This window comes from Gracilinanus agilis, chromosome 3 (assembly GCF_016433145.1).
Source record: "Gracilinanus agilis isolate LMUSP501 chromosome 3, AgileGrace, whole genome shotgun sequence".
Taxonomy (NCBI): Eukaryota; Metazoa; Chordata; class Mammalia; order Didelphimorphia; family Didelphidae; genus Gracilinanus; species Gracilinanus agilis.
Genome location: NC_058132.1, coordinates 266,894,613 through 266,917,623, shown reverse-complemented (window position 1 = coordinate 266,917,623; position 23,011 = coordinate 266,894,613). Strand labels below are relative to the sequence as shown.

Genomic DNA, 23,011 nt, shown 5'->3' with positions numbered 1-23,011 from the left:
CTACTTCCTAGCTGTGTGACCATGGGCAAGTCATTAACTCCTCCCATTGCCTACCTTTACCATTCTTCTGCCTGGGAATCAATATGCAGTATTGATTGTAAGGTGGAAGGTAAGGGTTTAAAAAAAGTTTGTGGGACTATTTGGAGTTTTTCAGATTTTCAAGTATTTTTGGAATCTTTTTAAAATGAGTGTTTCAAGAATTCAGCTTGTTCTGAGGGTCTAACTAGGAACAAAGAAAAGATAGAAATTAGAGACAAATTTAGTCTTGATTGAAGGGAAAATTTCCTAACAACTAGAACTGTCTATCCATAAATGGAATAGACTGCCTTGGTTGGTAGTAGTAAGACCCATGGTCATGGGTCTTCAGACAAAGTTAGGTTGGCCACCAATCTCTGCAAAGCAATTAGAGTAGTTACATCAGGCCCAGTACATTTTGTCCGTTTTTCCCAAAATGGTTTTCTAAAGTATTTTTTACTTATTTTCCTTTCCTGTCCTCTTTCTTCTCCTTTTTCTAGCTCTACCACTCTTCCTCCCCTTGTTTCTCTTCTCTCTCCTCTCTGCCTCTCCTGAAGCATCAAAGTTGAATGTGGGACACTTTCCCATGGTGAATAGTAGGCATTGTTTATAAATAAGAGGCCTTTTTCAGTTTTCTGTCATGTCTGTTTCTAGTCATGGCAATGACGTCAGATCATTGATGCTTCCCCTTATTGTAGTTTCATTCTTGACATTCCTGATTTCACAAATCTTTGATTTGTTTTCCTAGGCCCTGAATGTAATTATATTCAAGTACCTATGGTGGATGCTCCTGTATTTCATATTCAGCCTTGCTTTACATCCTCACCGTAGTGATCTAAATCTTTCTAAACTGTCTGTTGCTCTAACCAGTCAGTAATGGTAATAATGCCGGTGGGGGAGAGTGCCTGGATTTGACTCCTAAGTAATATGGCATAAGAATGTGCTTGTGGTTTCCCTGGCCTGGGAACATGGGAGGTGTGTGTGTGCCCCTCATGCATGTGCACACTCGCCAGTATCTGTCTACATCATGCATTAAAACAAGCCAACTTAGTATAACAGGAGAGCTTCTAACCACATCATCTGGACATTTTTGTCTTGTTTTCTATATCAGTTCCCTTCAGGAACGCTAATGGTTATATTTCTAAAATAAAAATCAGGGGTAAGTCTCCATGTCAGTAACTCCAGGAGGAAAGGCAAGACAGATTCATGTTAAATTCAGTCACAGGTTGGTTTATAGAAGGTGAAATTGAGGAGGTTAAGTAACTCATCTGGAGTCGCCAGCAAGTGACCTAGTAAGTGTCTGAGGTAGGATTTGAGCCTACGTCTTCCTGATTCCCAGTCTAATGCCCGATCCGTCCCTGCCTCTCTGCTATGTGATGGTAGCTAGCTAAACGGCCTTGACTTTGTCCCTGATGCAGGTGCTGTATCTCGTAGAGAAAGGAGCTATCATCGAGCATGTGGACCACAGTGGCATGCGCCCTTTGGATAGGGCAATTGGCTGTCGAAACACATCTGTTGTGGTCACGTTGCTGAGAAAAGGAGCCAAATTAGGTTGGTAAAACTCACTTTTGTCTTGAATGAGATACGGGTCAAGTTTCAAAATGGGATAATGAAAGGCCTGTCACCAGAAGATTTTAAGAACTTGTATATTTGGAATTTCCTTTTATTTCAACCTCCATTTGCTCATAGTGACCTTAAGGGTATATTAGTCACTGCTAGGCAATTGAGGTTACTCTGAAGGTTTTAGAATTAAGACTTTGGCAGAATGTCACATGGGGGGAAAGTAGGAGAACAATTATCTAAAAATTCAGAGGCAAGAGTTACTAGATTCATAATTAGAAGGAACCTTGAATATCACCTGCAGGAAGAATAGCAGAGCCAGGATCTGAACCTAGGTCCTGTGACTATAAATCTAGTTCTTTCACCACCAGACCATGATACCTTTGGAGGGAAAATATGTTCTAAACCAACATCCTATAAACAGATCTGGGATATATACACACAATGCTGTTTTTCATTTTGATTTATCAGTTGTTGTAGTACGAACGTGCCCAGCAGATTTGGAATAAAGGACCGGGATTTGAACTTTGATGAATAATACTGTGCCCATGATTTGACCCTTCTCAGCCTATTGAAAGAAACTTGAGTTTTCCCATCTGCAAAATGATTAGAGGAATGTCTCAGGTTCCTTCTGGCTTTAAATTTCTTTGACCTCTATGCTCAAAAAATAATGTTCGTAATCAACTCAAGCAAGCTTTTGTTTCCCATTGAAAATACTTTTCGAATCAAATCATAAAAGGGTATATAATGTAAGCTATTCTTGTAGCTGCTTAACCTGATGCTCCTAAAATGTAAGAAATTTATTTTGGTCCACTTTGTTTTTAAATATTAATGATATCCATCCATCCCAGATAATCTGAAAACAAACATGGTTTGTTGTATAAACTAGGGACTATACATTGTGTGTGTGTGTGTGTGTGTGTGTATATACACACACGTGTATACGCGTGACCAAAGTAAAAATTTACCATGAAGGCTTAGCCAGCATTCAAAAGAATTGTTACTCTTAAAGGAATTACATGCCCTAGAAATGAGAACAATTCTATGTAGTACTTGATAGGAGCTGCAGCCTATAAAATTCTCTTTTCAGACCTTATGTGTCTATTTGTTAGCACTCATGTATTTATGTTAGAATACTTTTCATTTAAAACATCATTTCAGAAAAGAAAATTGTAGAAGAATGTTAGACAGAGGGAAGGGACTTTGGATGCCATCTAATCTATAGCATTTATTGCCAGTAAGGGCGTTAGCAGTCAGCTCAGCTAGTCTCCAGGTCCACACATACTTTCCAGATTAGGAAGCCCCCATACTGCCTTGTTCCCTGGTGTCAGTAACATAAAGTGGTGTGTTGTAGACGTGTCTCTAAGCATCTCAGAAGAGGCAACGGTGACTCTGGGGATACCAGTTTACTACCAATATTGAAGATGGGCACAATCTTTCTTTGGGTTCTCCCTACTCCAGGTAGAAGTAGGCACTTGGTAGCCATGTATCAGGTGCCTTAATATAGCTTAGTTTTATGGGTATGTGCCATATCTTTTCATTCCTTTGTTGACTGAATGCTAGAAAACTAGCATTGGTCCTCTTCAGCATTGTGTGTGTGTGTGTGTGTGTGTGTGTGTGTGTGTGTGTGTGTGTGTGTGTGTTGTGTATAGATATAGCAACTGAAGCCAGCATTAGTTTTAAAACGATAGAGCAGCAAGATTAGAATTTCTTTCCTTCTTTCTCCCAGTATTGCTGCCACCTGTTTACTACAGAATACATCTGTTTTGCAGGAAATGCAGCTTGGGCAATGGCCACTTCCAAACCTGATATTTTGATTATACTTTTACAGAAGTTAATGGAGGAAGGAAATGTATTGTACAAGGTAAGCAGTGTTGTCATTTCTTTTTTCTCTTGAGATGTTTAGCTCTGAACTTTGGCTACTAGCATTTAGTTACTTTAGGAACGTGGCGACTTTTTGTTATCTCCCAAAGCACACACAACTTGATATTAGGAGAGGTTCAGTGAGAAACTGACCTGGCACCTCATGCCAAATATATTGGAGATTTTGACCCCAAATTTTTTTTTCTTTTGACATTCAGCTTTAAATAAGAATGAAAAGAGCTAGCTTAATGACAAAGAATTCTTCTCTCTCTTTTTTAAAAATAAAGTTTAAAATTTCATAAGCACAAAATGGAAGCCATTTATTTTAAATGGCAATAAAACCAATAACACAAATTCTGTTTAGATAATTAACACTTGTGTCTCAAACATGACTGAGATTACCTGATAGTTTTCTTTAGATCCGAACTTATATTTAATAATCGCTACTGTGTTTATATATTTAGCAAATATGATTACTAAAGCTATAAGAACATTTAGAAACCACACTTCATTGTAGTTGCAGAATATGCCAAATCAGACCATAGGGTTATAGGTTCAGAGATAGAAGGAACTGTATCTAGTTGTATGGTCTTACTCTGTCATTTTACAGATGAGTAAACTGAAGCCCAGGTAGCTGAAATGGCCTGCTTTGATTTAAGTCATTATTGATTAGAGAGATGCAAATAGCAAATCTGTAGCATCTCGCATCTCTCAGACTCACTAAAATGATAGAAGGGCAAAATGACAAATGTTAGGGTGGATGTGAAAAAATATGGGCCCTAATTGACTCAACCATTTGGGAGAGCAATCTGGAATTAAGTCCAAAATATGTATATCCTTAGACTCAGCAGATTACTAGGTTTCCTAAAGTTATTGGGGGGAAAAGGGAAAGAAGCTATATGTTCTAAAACAGTTATAGCACTTCTTGTGGTAGCAAAGAACTGGAAATTGAAGGGATGCCCATCAATTGGAGAATGGCTTAAGAAAGTGTGGCATATGATGAGATAGAATACTATTGTGCCCTAAGAAATGTCAAGCAGATTAATGAAAAAATATGGAAAGAGCTACATGAAATTAAGAAGTAAAATGAGTATAGCAATAAAAATGTTGTTTAAAGAATAACTTGCATATGGTTTACCTCTAGAGAAAGAATGATAAATAGAAATAAACAAGGCATAGTTTTCTATATATATATATTTCTATCTTTTTATCAAACAATGCCCTCTGTAGTGTGGGGAGGGAGATACCTGGGAATTTTAATGTAACAAACAAATAGGTTAAAAAAAAAAATTTGTACTTTACTCTTCCCTTTTAGAGAACTACAAAATGTTTGTCCTTCTCCGATCCTTTGTTGCCTCTTTTGTTTTCCAGAATCTTTACTTGGTCCATTCTTCTGGTACCTTCATGTATAGTTCATTTTAGTCTGATGACTTGAAGTCAGCAAAGGCAGACTATCTTTACTTACTTTGGATTTCCTTTCTCCATTAGACATTTTTTTTTCCCTGTCCTTTCTCAACCCCACTTAATTATTGTTTCCCCATGACATGAACTCCCTGAGGTTGGGGTCTGTCTTATACCCATAGCACTTAGCACAGTCAGTGGAACATAATAGAAACTTAACACTTTTTGACTGGCCAGGTCCAGAATAGAAGTTCTCTAAATTTGTTTCACTTTTTAAAGGACGAAGTTATCAACTGAGGCAAGTCAAGATCGTATCACCTTGCTCTGGTTTTTGGTCAGAGGAGAGCTCTCTAGCATATATTTCACAAATCTACCTAAGCATAAATATTCTTTTAGTCGTATCATTTGACTGCTGACATTTTACAATCTTTATATTCTAATTTATACGAGATTGTCAAATGATCTCTAGCATTGTTTAGCTTCTAACAATTCAGGAGACTAACTGGAATTAAAAAAAATTCTCATGGACCATTTGATTGATACATTTAATGATCTGATTTAAGAAATAAAGAATTCAAACTTGTCCGTAATGGGACTCGACCATGTGATGTTCTGCTAGTTATAAGTATTCATTCCAGTTCTGACTAGATGGAATTAAAACTAAAATTTGCAAAATTGCTTCCTCACAGTTTTTCTGTGAGGTTGTTAACTCTTCTCTTCAGATGTCTATTTGTTTCTTTAAAAAAAAATCCCTAAACCTCATAGAGCATAACCAGCAGGGTTTCTGACTTAAGGAATCAGTTTGAAATTGAGTTCAGAGTGTGTGTTGCTGTGGCTTTGAAGTGGTTTTAATATGGATTTGGGTAGGCAATTATGTCACAAATATCAAGCCAATTTCAACAGGCTGCATACCTGCTGTGCAATGGAAATGACTGAGCAAATAGGTTTCTTTAGCACTGAAAATGTGGCGCTGTTCTGACTTTTTTTTTAGCCACTGCTTCCATTTCCTTTAAAGAAAAAAAATATTATTCTATGGCAAGCATAAACTAGGTTTAGTCTTATCCACAAGACTCTACTTGTCTTAGTAGTGATAGCATTTTTTAATCTGACTCCTTCCAGAATATAATCTCTTAAGGATGAGACATTTATGAAACCATTTATCAAAAAAATATGAAAGGGAAATGCTGAAATTTATATTAATTTTTAAGTTTTATTATACATTTCTCATATATTAATAAAAACATGTCTTGTGTGACTATATGAGGCCCTTTGTAAGGAATATGTTAAAGCAAGCTAGTGTGACCCTCTGGCTTCCATTTTTAAATTCTGTTTAATTTCTATTGATTCATTTGTTACTGAGGTTTTAATTTTTTTTAAAAGGATTCCCCCACATTCCCCCAGTCTTTTAGCAATCATGTATTTCCACTGGATCAAATTACCTTGAATACCTCCTTTAGGTTCTGGGTAACGTTAAAAGCAAAATTATTTAGGTTCCTATCAGATACTTAAGAGTTCCCTTCATTTATCCTTATGCTGAAATCTTTCCTTGAATCTGACTGATAGAAAGGGAAGATGAAGGAAGCAGCCCAGAGGTACCAATGTGCCTTAAGGAAATTTCCTCGTGAAGGTTTTGGTGAAGACATGAAAGCGTTCAATGAACTCCGGGTTTCCCTCTATCTAAACTTGTCTCGGTGCCGAAGGAAAACAAATGTAAGTTGTGTCTTGTCAACCTTTCCACCCTGTTGAGCCTTGGAAAATTCTACACGTGTTGTTTCTTAGAAAGTGTTTCATTTCTGTGATACTTAGTATATGAAGAATTTGCTTTTCAGAGTTGACTTTGTCGTGATGTCATGCTCAGTGTCACCTTAGGAGACATTTTTCCTTTTGTAGGTGAGGAACCTGGGCCCTACAGATACTGACTTGCTTGTGATCACCCAGCTAGTTAACAGCAAAAGCTGGGACTAATGGTCTCTACCATTAAGCAATAGCTTTCCCCTGGGTGTTCATTTTCTCAGTGTTGGAAAATTTCCACTCTTTATTTGCCATACCATTATCTTAACCCATTCTCAAGTTTTAAAGATCTTTCCTTCTGCTGGTTTGTAGCTGCCCGGGCAGAGATTTTGTTAGTAACTGATAATGTCTTTCTCTTTGCAATCTCAAAAATCAACAAAAGGGATCAAAGTAGGTTTGTGTTTTAATACTACTGTATAACTAACGTCCTTTATATTTTGATATCAGGATTTCGGCATGGCAGAAGAATTTGCTTCCAAGGCTCTGGAACTGAAACCTAAATCCTATGAAGCTTATTATGCCAGAGCAAGAGCAAAGAGGAATAGCAGGTACTGTATATAGTACAGGTGACTAAAGAAGCTGCTCTGGTTTTGGCATTGGTCCTAAATATTCACTTCCTGATAAATTAATGGCATTCTCTTTCATAAATGGTCCATATGCTTCTCATAACTTTTAACACTGTATTAGTAGAACTGAATCTTGTCTCCTGGCATCTCGCTAGTGATGGTGGCCTTATTTTGGCCAGTTGAGATTCTGGGCTAGCTCGAAGTCCTAGTTTGAAGTACTTTCTAGGAGCTTGTGTTCCTAGAGCAGATGGACCCTTCAGTTAACTAGACCTTTCTGTCATCTGGGAGACAACTGCATCGAAAAGAGAGTAGAGTCTTTTTCTCCCTGCTGATGCAGCATCAGAACCAATATTGAAAGTATTTACATTTAAAAGGGAAAAACATTTTTCATAAAGTGTTGCTATAAACCTACCGAAATAGTGAAAGGAGTCATCAGAAGCACAGAACTATTCATTGTTTTTGATGAGTAAGGTATTTGCTCCATTTGTGAGTGGTTATTATTCTGTTCTCTTCGTACTCATTTGAAGAACATACTAAGAGAGTAATATTTCTGAGACTCGCAAGAACGTTGAAATTCATCCGCACAAGTTAATGGTTCACAGATTTACTTCCCTCCTCTCTACCCGAATAAACATTTTTAAAATATAATAAACATCTCATGATTTTAATTTCTTTTTTTCTTCATCACAAAGGCAATTTGTGGCTGCTCTGGCTGATCTGCAGGAGGCTGTGAAGCTGTGTCCCACCAACCAAGAAATCAAGAGACTTTTGAGTCGCGTAGAAGAGGAATGCAAACAGCTACAAAGGAGCCAGCAGCAGAAGCAGCAGTGCCCCAGCTCGGCCCCAGCCAATGACTCTGACAATGAGGACGAGGCCCCTGCTGCTGACTTGGACGATCCCTTTCCCACAGAGGAGGTGGAAGAGGAAGAGCCAGTGCAGCCTGTGATGCCTCAGCCCTCTTCCTCAGCACCTGCTCCCTATAGCAGGACACTTCAGGAAGGACTACAACCCAAAGCAAGACCAGCCTCACCCCAGAATAGGCCAGTGAACAGTAAGCTCCCAAGGGAACCAGTTGTTCAGCCAGGGCTGATCATGCAGCCTACCAAGCGGGCCCAGATTGTGAAAACCAACCAGCACTTGAGTTCTCTTCAGGCTAACCTGAGAACTGGAGCAGGTCCTAATGGGGCAAAGAGTCAGGCTTCTTCCCAGAACCCTCCCCCGAGCCCCATGCCGGGGAGGTCCCCTGCAATTCTTACAAACAGAGGCCAACATTTAGAGGGGACAGGCTCTTTTACTGCAGGAGCTAACTCCAGCCTGTACAGTGACCGGCTGGGCATCACCCAGAACGCGCATCTGCAGCGTGGCGAGGGTGGTTCTGCCTATCCTTTACCAAGCAAGGTTAAAACTGCAGAAAGGCTTCTAGCTCATGCTTCCTTAGCGATGGATGTAGCCCCTACAAACCAAAATGTGTCAGTGAATTGCAGTGATATGAGAAATGTAGGTTCTCTGGCCAGTTCAGCCTCTAATGGTTCTCCATCTGGCAGCATGAAAATGTCCAATTCAGCCAGCAGTTTAGCTTCAAGTAGTAGTTTTTCAGATGGTTTGAAGGTCCAAGGGGCAGATGCAAGAAATAAGGAGAAGGGGGCTAATAACCAGGTTCAGAGTGGTACGGCTGAACACAGACCACGGAATACTCCATTCATGGGGATTATGGATAAGACTGCGAGATTCCAACAGCAGGGAAATCCATCCAGCCGTACCTGGCACTGCCAGGTGACCGAGGGATTACTGACAAACCCATCTGCAGCTGGTCTGCAGTCTTCACACTGTGAGCAGCCCTCTGTCAAGCAGGCAGGCGGATACAATAACCAAACTAAAATGTGTTCTGCTCCCCCCCTGGGTGGAATTGTCCACAATGGGGCCCAGTTGAAAGAACTCGAGGAAAACAAGTGCCAAATACCAGCCCATTGTCAAGACAGCCGGAGAGGCAAGAATGTCTCTCATTTGTATCCGGAGACTATCTCTAAACAACAGCCCCCTATTAGTAAGGAAGCCCATCGGAGTCACATCACTTCAGCAAAACCAAAGCGATCCTTCATAGAGTCAAATGTGTAAGCAGAAAGGGAAATGTTGTGTCAAACAGACAAAACAACCTATTGGTTCCTGGGGTAAATGACTAATTGTAGCTGTTTATTTCATCCTAGAAAATGAGAGCTTTTTAGTTAAGATTTTTGATGCTTTCTCTTGGGCTGATGTGATTGGGTACTGACCATCAGTGGTGTCAAAGAGAGTAGGATAAACCATTTTAAATGAATCTAAAAGTCACCATGAACAAGAAGGTTAACTGGAATGTCAATCAGAGCTGGAAAAAAATTGACACAAAAATTTGTTACCTGTGACTGACTATAAAGTTACAAAATAGAGATATCTAGGGAGATGCTGCCTTGTGTCCCTTGCTTCTCTTATGAGACTGTTTATAACATTCTCTTTTCTGGGCCTTTGATGTGATGAAAAATCCCCAGTATTTATCTAAGGAATATTTACACTTTCTCACTTCATGTGTGAGGAACTCTTAAATCTGTAGGAAAAAAAAAGTAAATACACATGACCCAGGACTGTAGATAAGCTTTCAGAATAAGGAGTATTATACTCTATTGATGGTTAATAAATCCCCAGTTTAATATATAAGATACGGTTTAGGAATTCTAAATCACTTCTTAAGTCACATAGAGCTGAATATGAGGTGGGACTATAAAATAATGTGATTGCTTTTTTTAAAAATAAACATCCAGATAACTGTTTTCATTAAGGAAGCCACCTTGAGACGCTATGCATTTATTTCAATAAAGCTGTCACTGTTTGGAACTTTTGGGGGACTGCTCTTTTAGAACTGACTGTGGAGCACCTAGCTCTGTCCTCCCTGAAGGTTGATCTTCATCTTTTGAGAGTGTTTGAGTTTGAGGGGTGGAGATAGAGCCCAAGGTGAGCACAATCAAGGCTAGTGGGGCTGTTTTGGGTAGAAGTAAAGGATAGCTATAAAATAATACAAATCTCTCCATCTGCAAACTGAGTATGTATGAAGGTGATTTTAGAAGGAGGATTCAGGAAATGTGAACAGTGGCAGCAGCATCGCCGAGATGAAGTTCCAAGGTGACTGCTTTGAAGAATAAAAAAAAATTCACTTACGCATTCAAATTCTGCTCAGTTGATAAAATCACTCTTTACAGTCACCCTCCCTCTGAATATATATGTGTGTATATATATATATATAAAAGGTAACCAGGTTTTACTTAAACATGTAAATATAATTTTATTTTCAAACAGTTAATCCAAAAAGTACAGCCATAGGTTTGCATGTTTTTTTTTAAAGCTTCGACCATGCTGATTATTGCACTGAATAATATATTATTATGGCATGTTAACAGTATACCAGTAACCGCACTTTATATAGTTTATATAAACACCTTTAAGGTGCTAAAGTCCAAAATTATGTATCATTCGTTTGTGGTGATAAGGTACAGGAAAAAGGTGTTTTTATATGAAATATGATGTGTTATTTGAAGGTTTTGCTATAACAGTTTGAAAGCATTGGATGTGTATTTGTTTTATAGGATGGGGTGTGAAATTTATTTTCCAGAGTTGGGGAGAAGAAAATTCTATATTTCCAGAAGTGTTTTCAAAATGAATAGTTGTAATGAAGTTCCTGTGAGGGTCTGTTTTGTACAAGTTGGAATATTCCATTGTCATTCTTAAGCATTTGTTCTTCTGTGTGTACAGTGTGTACTTTGTAAAAAACAGCTTTATCCATTTTTACAAACTTTTCATGAGTCTGCATATAATTACTTTGGCTTATTTATTGTTTGATATTTGTATGTCTTATTCTTTTGTTATGTAGTTTGTTTTTGCACAGCTACTGTACTTTTCCATATGGAATAAAGACCATTAATATAGTTTGCTCCGAGTTGAACAAAAACCCTGGATGTGGAGAGTGTACTGTTTTTTTGAATACAATCACTGCACTGATTTAACTTTGGGCTATTGCTGTCCTCAAGCCTCACAGAAGTTCTAGAAGCTGAACACTGACATGAGGTCGTCCTCCTCCGAAACATGTTTTTCATAGATCAAATCTCTTTATTTTCACTTTCTAGCTGTGCCAAAAAAAACTGAGTGTCTGTTTTGGCTGGCAATAAGATGGGTAATACTCCAACTCTCAATCATTTTTGCCAAAACACACAGAAAACTGAGTGTTATTGTCACAGGTTTGCCTTTAGCACATTTATATTACAATATGTTTCATCTTAAAATGTTTGTCTTACTACTAACATGAATTTTAATTTTAAAGTTTGAACAAGGGTAAATGGCAAGCTGTGCTACCCCAAGATAAAAAGTTTTGATATTCACAGACTCAACTTGATCTTTACCTAATTCATCTAGTCAGTTGCAATACTAAAGTGTCTCCAAATCACCTCTTTATTTCCATATTCCATTACAAAGTCCAAATTTATATTAACTCGTGGTGCTTTTTAAAATTCAGCTATTTCTTTTGTGTGGTTTAAAAATTTCTTGGAAAGGAATTTTAAGGCTCTTTTTGAATGAATATTCCTACGTGAAAGAAGATGGCGTAATGTAAGGAGTAATACTCATCTATTAGGGGTTTAATATATATGCTAGGCATTATGCTAAGAGCAGGGGATACAAATTCAAGGGGTAAAAAAAACAGTCCTTGCCCTCAAAGCTCATGTTCTAATGGGGGAAATAATACACAAAAAAAGAGTTGAAAATCTGAGAGCAGGGAGGAAGGATGAAGGTATCCACATAAAGAATGAAGGTTGGCTATTCTATAAAATGGAGGCCCCTGGAAGAACTTAACTATATGGTACTTAGTGAATTCCCTGCTTCATCATATTATATACATTTTCTGAAGAAAGGTAAGTAAGACTCAATTTCCTTTTTATGAGGCCACCTGTATTGCCTCAAATTAAATAAATTGGAGTCTGACACACCTGTGGTTTGGGTTCATTCTTTGGTTAAAAGTGCTCCTGTTTGCTCAGATAAAGTAAAGAGCTTTGTAATTATTTTTTTGCTTTAGTATTGCTTAGAATAACATTTTATTTGCTGGCTATTCTATATTTTAAATAGCCACATCCTCTTGCTTCAAAAAAAATTAAATCTCATCTTTTAAAAAACAAACAAACTACAAGTCCTATAGAAATGCCTTTTTGCCAGTGGTTGATTCTTCAGGTTGTGAACGATAACTTATAATTTCTTTTGAAGAGGCATGATCCATATATAGTGATATTAAACAGAAATGAAGACTTAGTAAAACTTGAATACGAAAGTAGCCATATATAATTATCATATGTGAGTGTATAGCCTGTTGTAAATGAGATTCTGTTTCCTGAATAGTAATTTTTTTCTACCAGATTTTGAAAATGGGAGCTGACAGTTTTATAATTTTATAGGTGATCAATTTTCTACAGTTTAAGCAAGAAGACTTCCATAGGAAGATATTATTTTGCCAATGTTTCTCTTTTTGTGGAGGGATATTTTTTGATTGTTTAAATGTTTTTGTTAGATGAGTTAGATGGAGGGAGAAGGCTTTCTGACCTAAAAACAATGATAGATTTTAATTTTTCCCTTCTTTTTGAAATGAGGTTTTTTAAAAAAATACAGGATTATGGATATAGAAGAATGCAGCCTTCCTTTCTTTCTCTTGGTACACTGGCATAGACATTTCCTCATCATAGCCCTGTAAGCTGGGTATTTAAGTGCTATTATTCTCATGTTACAAACGATGAAAACTCCTAGGGAAGTTGTGATTTCTCCACCATTTTTCAGTTGGTAAATTGTTGAATCCAGAAGTAGAACCATATCTTCTGACTCCCCAAGCCCTTGTGCTCTTGACATTATACCAAGTATTTATGCACTACAGTGCCACCAGAGTTAATGGAGGCCACTAAAAGCTAATCTCATTGAAAATGTGAAAGCCATTCAAATAAACAAATCGTAAAGCTGCTTAGAATTGGAAAAATTATACACCCAAATCAAGCTTCTTTCAACCTAAAATCCCATACTGTGGCAAGTCCTCTCCAAGTGAAGAGACTACCTCATCAGGCTATCATTTCCCACATGCCCAGAGTGATCTAAAATACCAGTTTTTAAATATTAGAATATTCTTATAAACTCTGGGAGGAACTACTTTGGGCTACCTTGTGGTATGCTTTATATTTCCTAGCACTGTCTGCCTGAGCAGATTTTTCAATCTGATGATTTCTATAGAAATCTGATAGCTCTTTCCCAACCATTACCTATATTTTTACAGTGATAAATCCACTGATTTTAATATAATTACATACTAATATTAGTAGAACTGATAGGGAGGGTTCTCCCTAATTTCTAGGTAGGATGTGGGCATACTTTTGAAGTCCCTTTTAATGCCTGAGAGTCCATGAAATTGTATATGTACACATTCATTCACAAATGATTTTCTGACATTTAGTGCATTAATATATTTTTCACCTGAAAAGGCAGTTCAAACTAACAAATGTTCAATTCTGCTAATTGAATGCTACCAATGCTAAAATGAAGTTTTATTTAGAGTGGCATTTATTGTAATAATTTGATATTTATACCTACCACCAAGTTAATTTGGCTATAGTCTTTGTTGCTGAGATAGTTAACATTAAAAGACATTGCTGTCTAATGTCAAAGGAACCCTTACTGTTGTTGGACATGTTCATTAGAGTGCTTTTGTACTTGTAAAAGAAAAATGCCAATGTAAATAAGGTTAGAATTTAATTTACAATGTTTTAAAGAAAAAAATGTAATAACTAGTTAAACACAGCTTACCTTCTCTCTGGATATAACATTTTTGATTTGATGTTTTCCTTTAAAGCTGCTAAAACTCTACCTAAGTTTCATTTCTGATGAGTCTCTAACCAGCGATTGATTGCCATTTTCAGAGTCCTATTTGGTGTTAGTACCAGTGAAGGAAGAACCAGATTAGTCATAGGACTTGTTCGCTTCTTTTTGGTGATCCAATTTTCTATTGCTTCCTTTTCATAAGAATATCCATCTATAAGAAATAATTTAAAAATCTGTTGGTTGACTAAAACAAAGAAAAATAATTTCAGTTGAAAAACTATGTTCATGGCCAATTGGCTAAATGTGATTTTATAGGTAGTTGAAAAGTTCCTCTGTCCTTACCCACCCCCCCAAACTAGACTTGAAAGGAACTTAGGCATCAACTAAGTAGTATGAAAATTAGAAACTTTATAACAGGCTAATTCAAATTAATTTACCAGATAGCTTGATGCAATGTTAGAAAGCTGAGAATAGGATTCCATGGGAACAATAAATTTTGAGATGGAAAAGAAAGAAGGGAATTCAGCTGCTATCATAGAAGGCACTTGGATAAGATAATGGGAGGGGTCATGGTTAAGGAAGTTGAAAACCTCAGGAAGTAAAAGGACTTTTGGGGTTCTTGAGTGCTAGTTCATCCTAAGACAATGACAATTTTTTCTAGGGCTACCCTTTGCCCAGGACTAGATTAAATGAGTTCACTGTACTTTATATCCTTTGTGTGAATAGAAAAATTTATTTCTTTCTGTGGCAAGTTGATTTTTAAAAGAAATGTAAGAATAGCCAGTAAATAAGTACAGTGTAGTGGGCTTTTGCAGAGAGTGAGAGGGAGACTGACCAACAGAACAGGCCAAAATCTGTCCTTGGTGCTTAGAGTTGGTTTTATATATCCTCATTTGGGTGTTGCTTATATCAAAACATGAGTGGGATGGGCAGAGAAAAAGTATCTTCTGAGAGATGATAAAACCATATAATTCAAACAAATGACATGGCAATAGTGGAGAGAGGCAGCTTTGGAGTAGAGAAAACCTGAGTCTTTGGTTCTGTCTTGGATGCATACTAGTTGTCTGACCTTGGGCAAATCATTTAATCTCTATTGACTAGGCGATCCATATTCTTTTTTCTGAAACAGGTTCTTTTGTGTGTGTAAAGGATGTCTCTTGCGGTCTGGTGAAATCTTTGGACCATTCTCAGAATGTTTTAAAATATATAAAATACATCGTTATTATAGTTATGTTATCAAAGTATTTTAAATGTTAGTTATACTTAGTATCACACCTAATAGCTATATTAATTTCAAAATAGTGGTGAGTTTGAATATTTTAAAATATCAATGAACAACTGTGATACTGAAAAAGATCTATTTCTACTGGTAACAGAGGTATTTTTAATTATACTGTAGTATGCTATTAAATTTCAGTTAGAGGTTAGTGAAAATAAAGTTGCAAATTTTTTCCCCAGCCAAATTCAAAAAACTCCTGAAATCTATTAATAGAATTCAGATTAAGAACACTTGCTCTAAAACAAGTACATTTCAGCTTTTTACTAACTCTACTCCTTAGACCAGTGATGGCAAATCTATGACACGGGTGCCAAAGATGGCCCACAGAACGCTCTCTGTGGGCACACAGCCACCCTCTCTTGCCTTCCCACCCCCAAAGCTTGTTACTAGAGAGGCAGAGGGACTTGGGGGGGGGGAACTGCTCCCCTACCCCTCTCCACCATGCCTGAGGACATTTTTTCACATCCCTACCCCTCTGTCCAACAGTCCAATGGGAATGCATAGGGGGTAAGGTGGGCAGCTCACAGGTGGCAGAGCTGGAGGAGGAGCGGAGTGCTCAGGCCACTCCACTCTCCCTCTCTACACACTGAGGACATTCCTCACTTCCTCTGCCAGCAGCCAAATGGGAGTGCTTCCTCCCTCCCCAGGCTGGAGTAATAAGGGGTGCAGGGTGCAAAGCACCCAATCTGGGGGATGGGGTCAGGACTTGGCACTGTCTCTAAAAGGTTTGCCATCACTGCCCTAGACTGTATAGTTTGCCTGAGATTTCCTTCATTGTCCTCCTTCCGTTTGTCCCCATCTCTTCCCAGAAATTTCAGAATACAAACTTTTATGTTAATGCCATCTTTTCCAGAGTAAGATTCAGGAACTTCTAGTTATATCTTGTAAAAATGCTATCATTTTTAGTAATATTTTAACATAGGAACCTTAGACCCTTGTTGTGGGAGTTTCCTTCCATGTCCATTTCACGATTCTGGGGAAAGCACATTTTATTAGAGGAGAATAATCTTGTATTTTAATCAAATAGTATTGGTATATGCAAACTATAAGTCTTGATGTATGGAATAATAAGATAAAAGTTCTCTTAATCTTACATCTTTGAAGATTCAGGTATTAACATGCATTTGTATTAATGAATAGGGTGTATTCCAAGGACACCTCTCTTTTTCAGAAATTTGGCAATGAGATAGAAACACATCATTAACTAAAAAATAGCATTACTATAAGGGCCCTAGATTTTCATTTTCCACACCAACAGATCTGTAACTTCACTGATATAGATATTTCTTCCATTAATAGAGATCCAAAACTGTTCTGTGACTTAGAAGCTGGTCTTCAAGAACCACTGTAGTCAAAACATTCACTCTCCAGAGCCTACATATTTATTATGTATATGTATAATATATATGTATATTATGTAACAGGGCAGAATGATGGGGACACCTGAATTGTAATGGGACAGGAAAGGAGGTTGGAGAAGGGCACAGAAAGGAGGGGGAAAGTCTGAAGTGAAAGGATTCTGGTTAAGTAATAGGTCAAGAATAAAGTGAAAAAAAAAAAGGCACATAAGGAATCTAACACACATACCCCCAAAAAGAAAAGCACAAGAAAAAATTAGAAGAGAAGCCTCCCAAAAGGACTTAATCACTGATTTTATATGTCAGAGTGACTGAACTTGAAGGTAAAATGAGCAGAGGATCTCAGGTCTTCCAGAAGAACATGAAAAATCAGAGAACTTGAATATGATTCTGTAAGAAGTAACAAGAAAACTGACTAGAATTTTTTAATACAAGCAATACAGCACTGATTAAGTGAATAAAAAACTGCTTGAATATTTATGGAAAATAATGGTTAAACTTCATGATTTTAGCTTTAAAAGTTTTTTACAAGTATCTAGAGAAAAAAACACCTTCAAATAAGAAGGAAAAATCAATCTGAAAAAATATGTGGAAAAGTTCTATAAAGCAAAAGAGCTTGTTATAACACCAAACTGTATCTTTCATTTGTTGTGTATTTACCTTTTTCATTTTTTATATTAATCATTTATCAAGTTGGTCAAAGGCTTATGTGTTTCATTCCTACCACCCCATAAAACCAGTTCCTACTTTAATTAGTTTGATTTTTAAAGATTTTGAACTTTATTAATCTCCTTTGATTTTCAAGATTTGTAATTTTGGTTTTAATTGGTGATTTGTAATTTGATACTTTTCTAGTTTTTTTGGTTTTTTTAAATTTTCAATCCTAATTTGTTGATCTTTTTTTTCCTCTTTTATGGGTCTTTAGTGTTTAGAGATATAAATTTTGGTGTGTTGTCTCATTTTTGTCATCTTTAATTAGATTATTGATTATTTCTGTATATATTTTTACTTACTCATTATTTAGGATTATTTAATTTCCAATGAATTTTTAACCTGTGCTTCAAAGGCCCGTTACTGAAGGCAAATTTTTTTTGCATTATGAACCAAAAAGAGAGCATTTAATATTTTTACTTTTCTGCATTTGTCAAAAATAATCCTTCATACTTTTCTTAATCATTAATTAGAAAAGCTAATTCAACGAGAAGAGGAAGATGAGAATAAAAATTAAAGAATAAGAAACTAGAACCAAAGTGGTGAAAGTGAAAACCAATTGTAGGATCAATGAGCTGACTTAAAATAGGAAAGAAATAAAAAATAATACAAAATAACTAGATGGAGGAAAACAAATTCAACAATAAAAATCTTACATATAAATGGATTGATTATACAACAAAATGAAAGTAACAGGATAGATAAAATGAAGCCCAATTCACTATATAGAAGAAATACTTATTAAAAATAAAAATTAAGTATCAGAACAAAATTTATTAAGCATCAGGTGGTTTTGCAAAAAATGGTATGATCATATTTTCAAAGCAAACATATTAATTCATTATATTCAAAGATTAAACAGAGAGAGTACATTATATTTAGAGGTACCACCAAGAAAACAATACCAATAGCAAACATGAACAAAATATCAACACATTAATACATGAAGGGAAAGTTAACTGAATTACATGAAGATATCACAATAATTCTAATATGCCTCTAGGAGCTGGACAAATATAAGAAGGTCAAGAAAGAAAAAAATGAGAAGTTAGATTTTAAAGAATTATGGTGTCTTCTCAATGGAAATAAAAAATGTGTATTTTTCAGAAATGCATAGTACATTTATAAAACTGCTACAATATAAGGAAATGGTAAATTATATAAAAATCATATACACTAAATATCCTCTAAGACTATAATACAATGGAAATAGCAATTTAACACAAGTAAAAGACACAAATCTAAAGAGATCTAATGACATCTTAAAAAATGGACAAAAGAACAACTCAGAAATAATAGCTATATAAGAGATAATAACAAATCAATATAGCAAAGTTTCTGAGATGCAGCTAAGGCATCCTTAAAGTAAAAAATTACTTTTCTGAAGACAAACATAAACCAGGAAGGGGAGGGGAATAGGCATGATGTGGGTAGCACTGTGCTAAATGCTTTACAAATATATGATCATATGAAGGAGAAAATTAACAAAATGATATGCAGTTTATAAAAAACTAGGAAGTTGAATAAACACAAAAATTTTGAGTATTAGTTTAAACAAGAAAATAAGAGGGGAAAATAACTGCTTACTATTTTCCAGGTATCATGATATCATGATACAAAGGGGGAAAAAAACACAACATTAAAATAGTTCCTGATCAAAGAAACATATTCCAATGAGTGACACTAACATGTACAAATAGGTATTTTAAGATATATAAAGAAGAGATGAAAGATACAGAAGGAGGAACTGCCTGGCATATCTGGAAAGGCATCCTGCAAAAGATGGCATTGAAGCTAAGTCTTGAAGGAAACTAGAAATTCTAAGAAAAGCAGGCATGGTGAGAACATTCTAGGAAAGGGGAAATCCAATGTAAAGACATGAAAAAAGGAGACCGGAGATTATATATAAGGAATAGCACTATAGCTAGACAACAGAGTTCCCTGAGGGAAGTAATATATGAGTGGAAAGATAAGAAAGGGTCATATTGTAAAGAAATTTAAATGCTACAGAGGAATTTCTATATGATCCAACAGGTAATAGTGAGCTTAGAGTTTATTTAGTAGGCAGATGTCAGGCTTAGGCCTAAAATTACTTTAGAAGTTATGTGAAAGATAGAACAGAATGGGGAAAGATTTGAGGAAGAAAGACTAATGAGAAGCCTATCATCAACAGAACAGTAAGAAGTATATGAGGGAGGGAGATAGAAATTAACTGAGACAGAATGGTTGAGTAAGTGATGGGATCTGAGTAAATTAAGGAACTTGGAAGTTAAGGAATATGAGGGAACATCTCTCTGTACACTGAAGTTCTCGAATTTTAAGGGTAAAGAGAATGGAAAGGAAGGCTGAGCTGTGTTAAACTCATTTGGAAAAGAGAATGCCCCAGGTATCAATATTGTTTCCAAGATGTAGACTGTGATAGATAAAAGATAAAGACAGAAAAGAAGACAAAAAAGATAAAAGGAAAAGACATTAGACATGATAAAATCATAGGCTAGGACTTCCAGTTAAGATGGCGGCAGAGTAAGGAGCAGCTGCTCGATCTCTCCTTCTTTGCTTATCATATCATGAATGTGAACGGGATGAACTCGTTCATAAAACGGAAGCAAATAGCAGAGTGGATCAGAAACCAAAATCCTACCATAGGTTGTCTACAAGAAACACATATGAGGCGGGTAGACACACACAAGTTCAAGGTTAAGGGTATGAGCAAAATCTTTTGGGTATCAAATGAGAAAAAGAAGGCAGGAGAGGCTATCATGATCTCTGACAAAGCCAAAGTAAAAATAGATATGATTAAAAAAGACAGGGAAGGTCATTACATCCTGATTAAAGGCAGTATAAACAATGAGGAAACAACACTGCTCAATATATATGCACCAAGTGGTATAGCATCCAAATTCATAAAGGAGAAACTGGCAGAGCTCAAGAAGGAAATAGATAGTAAAACCATAATAGTGGGAGATCTAAATATTCCTCCTTCAGATCTAGATAAATCAAACCAAAAAATAAATAAAAAAGAGGTAAGAGAGATGAATGAAGTCCTAGAAAAATTAGATTTAATTGATATGTGGAGAAAAATAAATAGGGACAAAAAGGAATACACCTTCTTTTCAGCTGCACATGGTACATTTACAAAGATTGACCATGTAATAGGGCATAGAATCATGGCAAACAAATGCAAAAGAGCAGATGTAATAAATGTAACCATCTCAGATCATAATGCGATAAAAATAATAATCAGTAAGGGCACCTGGAGAGGCAAATCAAAAATCAATTGGAAATTAAACAATATGATTCTCCAAAACCAAATTGTCAAAGAAGAAATCATAGAAAAAATCAACAATTTCATTGAAGAGAATGACAATGATGAGACATCCTACCAAACTCTGTGGGATGCAGCCAAGGCAGTACTCAGGGGGAAATTTATAGCCTTGAGTGCATATATTAACAAATTAAGGAGGGCAGAGATTAATGAATTGGGCATGCAACTCAAAAAGTTAGAAAGTGAGCAAATAAAAACCCCCCAGATGAAAACTAAATTAGAAATACTAAAAATTAAGGGAGAAATTAATAGAATCGAAAGTAAAAGAACTATTGAATTAATAAATAAGACTAGAAGCTGGTATTTTGAAAAAACAGATAAAATAGACAAAATACTAGTCAATCTAATAAGAAAAAGGAAAGAAGAAAACCAAATTGACAGTATTAGAGATGAAAAGGGAGACCTCACCTATAATGAAGGGGAATTTAAGGCAATTATTAAGAACCATTTCACCCAATTATATGGCAACAAATATAACAATTTAGGAGATATGGATTAATATTTACAAAAATATAAATTGCCTAGATTAACAGCAGAAGAAATAGAATACCTAAATAATCCCATATCAGAAATAGAAATTGAACAAGCCATTAAAGAACTCCCTAAGAAAAAATCACCAGGACCTGATGGATTCACAAGTGAATTCTATCAGACATTCAAAGAGCAACTAATCCCAATACTATACAAATTATTTGATATGATAAGCAAAGAAGGAGTCCTACCAAATTCATTTTATGACACAAATATGGTACTAATTCCAAAGCCAGGTAGACCAAAAACAGAGAAAGAAAACTATAGACCAATCTCCCTAATGAACATAGATACAAAAATCTTAAATAGAATATTAGCAAAGAGACTCCAGCAAGTAATTAAGAAGGTCATCCACCATGATCAGGTGGGATTTATACCAGGAATGCAAGGATGGTTCAACATTAGGAAAACCATCCACATAATTGACCATATCAACAGTCTAAGAAACAAAAATCACATGATTATCTCAATAGATGCTGAAAAAGCCTTTGACAAAATACAGCATCCATTCCTATTGAAAACACTGAAAAGTATAGGAATAGAAGGACCTTTCCTAAAAATAATAAACAGTATATACCTAAAACCATCAACAAACATCATATGCAATGGGGATAAATTAGAAGCCTTCCCAATAAGATCAGGAGTGAAACAAGGATGCCCATTATCACCTCTATTATTCAACATAGTACTAGAAACACTAGCAATAGCAATTAGAGAAGAAAAAGAAATTGAAGGTATCAAAATAGGCAATGAGGAGACTAAGCTATCACTCTTTGCAGATGATATGATGGTATACTTAAAAAATCCTAGAGAATCAACTAAGAGGTTGGTAGAAATAATCAACAACTTTAGCAAAGTGGCAGGATACAAAATAAATGCACATAAATCATCAGCATTTCTATACATTTCCAACACATTAGAACAGCAAGAGGTAGAAAGAGAAACACCATTTAAAATCACCCTAGACAATATAAAATACTTGGGAATCAATCTAACAAAACAAACACAGCTATTATACGAAAACAACTACAAAACACTTTCCAAACAAATAAAACTGGACCTCAACAATTGGAAAGCCATCAACTGTTCATGGGTAGGATGAGCTAACATAATAAAAATGAACATCCTACCCAAATTAATTTACTTATTTAGCGCCATACCTATCAAATTACCAAAAAACTTCTTTACTGAATTAGGAAAAACTATAACAAATTTCATTTGGAATAACAAAAGATCAAGAATATCAAAGGAAATAATGAAAAAAAATGTGAAGGAAGGGGGCCTAGCAGTACCAGATATCAAACTATACTATAAAGCAGCAGTCATTAAATCAATATGGTACTGGCTAAGAGATAGAAGGGAGGATCAGTGGAATAGACTCGGGGTTAATGACGTCAGCAAGACAGTGTATGATAAACCTAAAGAGCCCAACTTTTGGGACATGAATCCACTAGTTGACAAAAACTGCTGGGAAATTTGGAAAACAATATGGGAGAGATTAGGTTTAGATCAACATCTCACACCCTACACCAAGATAAATTCGGAATGGGTGAATGACTTGAATATAAAGAGGGAAACTATAAATAAGTTAAGTGAACACAGAATAGTATACTTGTCAGATCTCTGGGAAAGGAAAGACTTTAAAACCAAGCAAGAGTTAGAGAAAATTACAAAATGTAAATTAAATGGTTTTGATTATATTAAACTAAAAAGCTTTTGTACAAACAAAAACAATGTAGTCAAAATC

General features: G+C 35.9%; 2 protein-coding genes across 5 annotated transcripts in view; one reads left to right on the top strand and one right to left on the bottom strand.

The window, feature by feature from the left end:
• Positions 1–9,311, top strand: part of TANC1 (tetratricopeptide repeat, ankyrin repeat and coiled-coil containing 1) — a 136,117-nt gene extending 126,806 nt beyond the window's left edge. Inside the window, exons 20-24 of the mRNA XM_044669111.1 lie at positions 1,434–1,566; positions 3,348–3,439; positions 6,403–6,549; positions 7,078–7,178; positions 7,889–9,311. Coding sequence (XP_044525046.1) covers positions 1,434–1,566; positions 3,348–3,439; positions 6,403–6,549; positions 7,078–7,178; positions 7,889–9,311 — 1,896 coding nt within the window. The remainder of the gene's footprint in view (positions 1–1,433; positions 1,567–3,347; positions 3,440–6,402; positions 6,550–7,077; positions 7,179–7,888) is intronic.
• A 4,414-nt stretch (positions 9,312–13,725) lies between these two features.
• WDSUB1 (WD repeat, sterile alpha motif and U-box domain containing 1) overlaps positions 13,726–23,011 on the bottom strand; it is an 80,258-nt gene continuing 70,972 nt past the window's right edge. For all 4 annotated transcript variants that reach the window (XM_044669848.1, XM_044669849.1, XM_044669850.1 and 1 more), the window contains one exon: positions 13,726–14,271. In XM_044669848.1, the coding sequence (XP_044525783.1) occupies positions 14,114–14,271 (158 nt within the window). In that variant the 3' untranslated portion in view covers positions 13,726–14,113. The remainder of the gene's footprint in view (positions 14,272–23,011) is intronic.